The sequence below is a fragment of the Phocoena phocoena genome, chromosome 21 (assembly GCF_963924675.1).
Source record: "Phocoena phocoena chromosome 21, mPhoPho1.1, whole genome shotgun sequence".
NCBI classification, from domain to species: Eukaryota; Metazoa; Chordata; class Mammalia; order Artiodactyla; family Phocoenidae; genus Phocoena; species Phocoena phocoena.
This window is the reverse complement of record NC_089239.1, coordinates 25730039-25737814: the sequence shown is the minus strand read 5'-3', so window position 1 is coordinate 25737814 and position 7776 is coordinate 25730039. Positions and strand designations below refer to the sequence as shown.

Here is a 7776-nt window from a genome sequence, read left to right as displayed (position 1 = left end):
CCGATGCTCCGCGCTCACCACGAGATGGCGCTGCGGAGACGCGGCTTACATCTCAGCCCTGGGAATGTCAGCAGGGTAAGGGACCGGATTATGTTCTCGTGGGACAGTTCTCTCCAACTAAAAATAACGGGGCTGTTGAATAAGACGCACACACGCTTTAGTGCGACCCGTCCACGCGGGCCCTCCTTGGGGCGACGGCGCACACAGGCCAAGCTCGCGGGAATGAGCACATCGAGCCGTGATGTCACCACGGCGGGACTCTGTCCCCGAGGCGCGCTCAGGTGTAGGTACTCGGTGCCACGTGGAAGTCAGTACTCACGCGGCCTGGGGTCGGCGCCGCGGGGACAGTCGGGGCCGAGGCCGCTACCTCGTCTTCTTCGGCGGCGCCGGCCCGTTGGGGCGGCCGGGCGCGAAGTTCCAGTCCACAGGGTTGAGCAGCTGCTGCGTCTTCTTGCGGGTCCAGTAGGGGTTGATGAGGACCGTGAGGAGGCCCAGCCCAACCACGAAGAGCGCCCAGTGCGGCGGGAAGAGGCTGCGGGCCAGGCTGTCCCAGTGGCCCAGGCACACCCACCACATGTGGTAGGTGAGGACCATGCGGCAGTGGAACAGGTGGACCATCAGCCACTGGTTCAGCCTCCAGAGCAGCGAGTCCGCACAGCCGGCCTGCGGGCAGAGCGGGGGTCAGGGCGGGCTGACTCGGGCTCACAGCGCCGCGCCCTGTCCCCGCCCCCTCCCGGCCCCGCCCAGCCGCCCGCAGACCCACCCAGCGCGGGCCTCCTGCTGGTCTGCGCCCCCGGAAGGAAAGTTCACACCTTCTAAGCTCACCTCCAGTGCTTCTTCCCTCGACCGACCGTGCACCGTGCACCGTGCACACATCGAGCAACTAACTACCCAACTACCCAACGCTGACCCAGTGAAGCTGTAAGACACGCTGGTCGTGTCCAAACAGGCTCGCCGGGCCCCGGGGGCAAACGCTCTCAGAGGAGACAAGCTCAGGATGAGATGTGTGTCCTCACTTCTTTGTTTTTCGGTATTTTTACCCCAGTAGACCTTGGACACAAGCCCAAATGGACTTGCCTTAAAATTATTCTAAATTCACATTAAAGCTAGCTGTAGCTAAAACCAAACAGGGAACTTGAAAATGCTATACAGCAGACTGTGGGCACAGAGGCGGGACATTGTGGCGGGGACGTCAGCACCTGGACAGCCCGGCACCAGGACAACAGGTACCAGGACAGCCCACACACCTCAGACCCGTGAGCTTGTGCACACCGGCCTCTCCCCGCTGCGTTCTGCCCGGGCTGGAGCGTCCTCCTGGGCAGCTCCCCGCCCCGACACCGCCTCCCCAGGGCACGGGCACGTCTGGCACTTGCAAGAGGAAAGGGGGCAGTGGGGAGGGGCCGGGAAGGTGGGGACGCCTCGCCAGGCAGCAGCCCGGTGACGCTGGGAACGGGCATGGCCTCACTGCGGCCACACCTGCGGAGCCACAGGGGGACACAGCAACTGACCTCTGGAGTGACGACATTTTAAAAGAGAAAGAAAGGGGAATTCCCTGGCGGCCCGGTGGTTAGGACTCTGCGCTCTCACTGCCGAGGGCACGGGTTCAATCCCTGGTCGGGGGACTAAGATCCTGCAAAAAGAACCCAGCCTCCTGCCTGGATGATCCGCCTCTGGGCGACCCAGAGGTCTGCAAGGCAGGGAGGCAAGTAAACGAAGGAGATGACGGACCTCACTTCTTCGACTTTTTTATATACATTTCCCCTCCTTCTGGGAACGAGACCATCACCGCAGAGGGACTTGAAAGGAGTCTTGGATGAAACGAGGCACGTTATCGTTATTATGTGCTTGGATGGAAAACACTCAGAAGACGTTACATCTTCCCTGCTTGAATGCATCCACAGATTTAGTCCAAATAAGAGGATACATCAGTATTTTTGTCAACTTGTAACAACTTTAAGTAAAGCCACTCATGCAGTGGAGTAAATGCACGAGAGCAAGGAGGGCTGAAGGTGCTTCAGCAAATGAGATACGATGATGCTTCAGAAACAACAGATAAACAGTGCAAAACGCAGAAGTGAATAAAATACAGGGAGAGTTGGCACTGGGCAGCGTTTCGAACCCCCAGGGAAAGGATGGATAATGTAATTCCATTAGGATCCTTGCTCACCTCCTGGGAAAATCCAGTTGGATCTTACTTAAAAATACTTTCCAAATGGACTAAATATCAATGTTTAAAAGGAAAAGAAAACCATAGAGTACTAGGGAAAAAACCACAGTTTTACAGAAATAGTTTTGTACTCATTGCATGGGTAGGCATTCTCCACGTTATGCTAGAATCATGACTTATACAAGTAAAATTCCTTGAACTGTGCAATTAGACAAAAAAACAATGTTTCTCAAACGCAAGAACACTTGCGGTTTGAGGTTCTCAATGATAGATTCCTCACGTGGGAAAGATTTAGCCCTTGCTCTGGCCTGAAGGACGTTAAATGTACAAACTGTAGAGTGGGAAGGTGAGCTAAGTGTGTCTTGGGGTGAACATACAAACTGCAGAGTAAGCTACATGTGCTTGGGGGCCGGGGCGCTGCTCACCCTTCCAACCTTGCAGGCACTGGCCAGCAAGCCGTCTTCGTTCCACTTGCTGCTTCCTTCAAAGTTCACAAGATGTACTCCTTTCCATTATCTTGCCCACTTACTAAAAGCAGCCATCCTAAATTCCTAATATTCATACCAGAAGCATGAACTTCTACTCATACAGTAATTACATTAAGTTCAGAAAACTCCAAGCTTGAGAAGTGAGCATTTTTGGTCCTACTCAGACACTGAAATTTTTGGGTTCAACATCACCAAATGCTTTGAGAAAAGCAGGGTCAGTAACAAAGTGAGACTTAACCGTGCAAAGGTTACTTTGTATAGCTGGGGTCCCAGCAGGTAGTGTTCCTGGTGTATACTTATTTACACATAAATTGACTGTTTTTTATACCACGTCGTTTGCATCTGGACTAGTGTCTCCGTGGATGAATCATGTTTAGATGTTTGAGTGTATAATTCATTTATTATTATTTCTAAACAACATTTCAGAATCAAACTGGAGGAGGAAATGGAAGCATGAGCCCGTCTGGGGTGTAAACTACGTTAAGTTAGTGGTGACACTGGGTCCTGACATCCGTCTGTATCTCATCAAATCAGACCCCAATGGTGAGGATTCCTGGACCCTGATGCCCAACAAGCAAGAACTTGGCAGCTTTATGAAAAGCTTAAAGGATTTCAACGTTTTACACGGCGTTTACTCACAAGGTTCAGTAGTATCTGAACTAGACCAAGACCAGGGCTGTGTAGGCACACGGGCCCTGGGCTGTCTTAGCCGAGGGGACAGCTTTGCCGTGGAGACACGGGCCGCGTGGTGAACACGGCAAGCGGGAAGAAGTGGGTTCTGGGACCACCCTTTTCCGTCCTGAACGAACGGCACCCGAACACTTTAGAGAAAACAGAAAAAACCCCAAACAAAGTGCCTCCCTCTGATGGCCGCCCCACAGCTGGGGTCTGTCTGCTTCCTGAGCAGTGGGCCCACCCGAGCTGGGGAAGGGCTTCCAGAGACCCCCGCCCAGGAGCCTGACGCGTGAGGGGCCCCAGGAGGAGGCCTGGCTGAGCAGCAGCTCACAGACAAACTCTGTCGTGACGAATCAGGGGCCCATCGAAAGGGCCCTGCACCCGGGACAGACTCGCCGAAGCGGGCAGGGACCCCAGCAGCACCCTGGGGTCAGGAAGAGACCCTCGGCCCGCAGCTTCACGCAGAAGGGGGAGGAGCTGGTTCACGTGCTCAGCCCCCCAGCTGTTTGGGGGGCTCCCTGGCCGCTGGCCCACAGTCCAGCTGGCAGAGGAGGTGGAGGCGGTGGCCTGGGCTGGTGGACACACAGCCTTGCCCCACCCAGGATCGGACGTGTAAGCAGACAGGAGCCACAGCTGCCTGCCCTTCCCTGGGGAGGGAGAAAGTCAAGGGAGAACCTCCAGGGCCCTGGCTAGGCTGACTGGTGGGATCTCTCCTGGGTGAGGACAGTCACGAGGCCAGGGAGAGGCATCTGCTTCGTCTAATGCACAGACACCAACAGAGAGTCACGGAAAATGAAGAATGAGGCAAAGACGCTCCAAACCGAGGAATGAGACACATCTCCAAACCCTGCTGGAGAGCAGTCACACGATGTACCCGACAGAATTAAAGGCATCTGTCATAAGGGTGCTCGCCGAGGTCAAGAGAACACGTGGGAACAAGTGGAATGTCAACGAAGAGACAGAAATGTAAAAAAATGTACCAAACAGAAATCAAGGAGCTGAAGAATACAATAACTGAACTAAAAAACTCACTAGGGGGGACTTCCCTGGTGGTGCGGTGGTTAAGAATCCGCCCGCCAATGCAGGAGACACGGGTTCGGTCCCTGGTCTGGAAAGATCCGACATGCCGTGGAGCAACTAAGCCCGTGAGCCACAACTACTGAGTCTGCGCTCTAGAGCCTGCGAGCCACAACTACTGAGCCCGCATACCTAGAGCCTGAGCTCCGCAACAGGAGAAGCCACCGCAATAAGAAGCCCGCGCACCACAACAAAGAGTAGCCCCCGCTCGCCGCAACTAGAGAAAGTCCACGTGCAGCAACGAAAACCCAACGCAGCCAAAAATAAAAAAAACACGAAAAACAAAAAAAACTCACTAGGGAGGTCACCAAAGTAATCTACAGTCTATAGGTTCAATGCAACCCCCATGAAAATCCCAGTGGCATTTTTTTTTTTTTTTTTTTTTTTTTTTTTACGGTACGCGGGCCTCTCACCGCTGTGGCCCCTCCCACTGCGGAGCACAGGCTCCGGACGCGCAGGCTCAGCAGCCATGGCTCACGGGCCCAGCCGCTCCGCGGCATGTGGGATCTTCCCAGACCGGGGCATGAACCCGTGTCCCCTGCATGGGCAGGCGGACTCTCAACCACTGCGCCACCAGGGAAGCCCCCCAGTGGCATTTTTAACAAAAAAAAAATTTCTAAAATTCATGTGAAACCACAAAAGACCCCAATAGCCAAATCAATCTTGAGAAAAAGAACAAAGCTGGAGGCACCAGGTTTCCTGATTTCAAACGATATTACAAAGCTACAGAAATCAAAACTGCATGAACTGCCATACAAACACACAGACCAGTGGAGCAGCATCAAAAGCCTAGAAAACATCCACACAGACACGGCCAACTGATCTTCAACAGGGTGCCCAAAACTCACAGCAGGAAAGGGGTAGTCCCTTCAATCGGGTGTTGCTGGGAAAACTGGACACTCACCTGCAAAAGAATGAAACTGAACCCTTATCTCACACCTTACACAAAAATCAACTTGAAGGCGGAAATGTAAGACCCAAAACTCCTAAAAGAAAACATAGGGAAAAAATTTCATGGCATTCGTTTTGGCAATGATTTCATGAATATGATACCAAGAACACATACAACAGAAACAAAAATAAACAATTGGGACAACATCAAACTAAAAAGCTTCTTCACAGCAAAGGAAACAATCAACAGAGTGAAAAGGCAATCTACAAAGTGGGAGAAAATATTTGCCAACCATATGTGTAATAAGAGATTAATCTTGAACATATGTAAAGAACTACAACTCAACAGTAAAAAAATAACAAAGAACCTGAGTTAAAAATGGGCTAAGGGCTTGAACGGTTTTCCAAAGACAACATACAAATGGCCAACAGATAGACGAATAAATGGTCACTGTCACCGGTCATCAGGGAAATGCAAATCAAAAGGCAGTGAGATGTCATCAGAGAAACAAAGACAACAAGCTTTGGTGAGCATGTGGAGAAAGTGGACCTCTGTGCACTGCTGGTGGGAACACACAGCGCTGCAGCCGCTGCGGGAAACAGTGGGGGCGGTTTATTTTCTAAAAACAGAGCTACCTGATGACCCAGTTAAGGAACCGAAATCAGAATGTGGAGGAGATATTAGCACCTCTACGTTCACTCACAATAACTAAGACTGAAACACCCAAGGAAGATGTGCTTCACACACGCAATGGAAACCTGTTCAGCCTGAGAAAAGAAGGAAACCCTTCAATGTGCAATGACATGGCTGGACCTTGAGGACATTCACTCAGCGAAATAAACCAGGAACAGAAGAGAAATATGGCATGAGTCCACTTATATGAGGCATCTGAAATAGTCCAGTTCCTAGAATCAAAGTGTGGATGGCAGTTGCCAGGGGCTGGAGGGAGGGGAAGCGGCGAGTTACTGACCAACAGGAGTGAAGTTTCAATCGTACAAGACGAATAAGCTCCAGAGGCCTGCTGTGCACCTGTGACTACAGCTGACGATAATGTGCTGGACACTTAAAGATTTGTGAAGAGGGCAGATCTCATGTTGGGTGTAAGATAACATAATGTGAAATAAAAATTTTAAAAGATATGTACGTAGACATATATTACTTTGTTTTTTTAAAAAAAGTATTTGAGGGGCTTCCCTGGTGGCGCAGTGGTTGAGAGTCCGCCTGCCGATGCAGGGGACACGGGTTCGTGCCCCGGTCCGGGAGGATCCCACATGCCGCGGAGCGGCTGGGCCCGTGAGCCATGGCCGCTAAGCCTGCGCGACCGGAGCCTGTGCTCCGCAACGGGAGAGGCCACAACAGTGAGAGGCCCGTGTACCGCAAAAAAAAAAAAAAAAAAAAAAAAAAAAAAAGTATCTGAAACAAAGAAAAAGCATGTTTTCTAGGGCTTACAAATACTGCCAGTTACTGAGTAAGACACACGATCCACCGAGTCTTTTTTGCGATGGGGCAGGAAGCCTAAAAGAGTTGTTTAAAATGATTAAAATGGAATTCAACGAAAATGAGCTTCTTACGGACTGTAATACTCTAATCCAGCCTGGTGATGCTGTGACAGCACAGGCCACAAGGGACCAGCAACACGGGCATCAAGCGGGTGAAGGTGCTCCCTAGCCGCTCACCTCCCGCTGCGGAGCACAGATGCCGTCTGGGGAGCGCCTACCTTTAGGAGCATCCAGGAGATGCAGGTGAAGGGCGTGCTCATCTCCAGGAGCAGCGTGATCATGGGCAGGTAGTGGCCCGCTTGGAGGTTGACCACGGAGCCGAGAAACCCGAGGAAGGCGAAGAGGTGGTGGACGGCCAGGAACCCGTCGAATGTGTGGAACAGCGCATTGGACACATGGAGCGCGAGGTTCTCAAAGAGGAAGAATCCGGTTGCCGTGGTGATGTGGAACCAGCACCAGTTCTGCTGGCCAAGCACTTTGTCGGCCTGCAGCACGGGGTCCAGCAGCAGCGCCCGTAGCCCCGCCGCGGTGCCCTGGAGGCCAAAGACTGCGCGCGTGGCCGCCAGGTTCCAGAAGACCTGCTCTCGGGCCCCCAGGGAGCGGTAGGTGGCGTTCAGGGAGGATGACAGCTGGTGGCAGGCCACGAAGACGCCCAGGTAGAAGCTGCAGCCGGCAGCCACCAGCGCCCAGCGGACCTGCCCGGAGGTGCAGTCCAGGTCAAAGACGCTGCCCGCCGGCCCGCTGCTCGGGAGGCTCATGCTGCCGACGTCGTACAGGCTGGGCCGGGGTCCACACGCTGCGCCAGGCCACGGCCCCGGGACCCTCATGCGCCCATCCTCCACCTGGACAAAGAAAAGAGCCTTGACCCTCCCCTGGCTGAAAGGAGCCGGGACGCAAGGCTGCTCCAGCACCACAAAATGGATGTTAACAACTCTTCTCCTCGAGCTTATGTGTATTCAGTGACACAAAAACAGCAAG

The 7776-nt window shown here is 52.9% G+C and overlaps 1 protein-coding gene across 1 annotated transcript; it reads right to left on the bottom strand.

Annotated features, from left to right (window-relative positions):
* Positions 1-363: 363 nt before the first annotated feature.
* CLN8 (CLN8 transmembrane ER and ERGIC protein) lies at positions 364-7556 on the bottom strand. Its single transcript, XM_065900034.1, has 2 exons — positions 7017-7556; positions 364-663 (listed from the first exon to the last, which is right to left on the bottom strand). Exons 1-2 carry the CDS (start codon positions 7554-7556, stop codon positions 364-366), a joined length of 840 nt encoding a protein of 279 aa, XP_065756106.1.
* Positions 7557-7776: the final 220 nt, after the last annotated feature.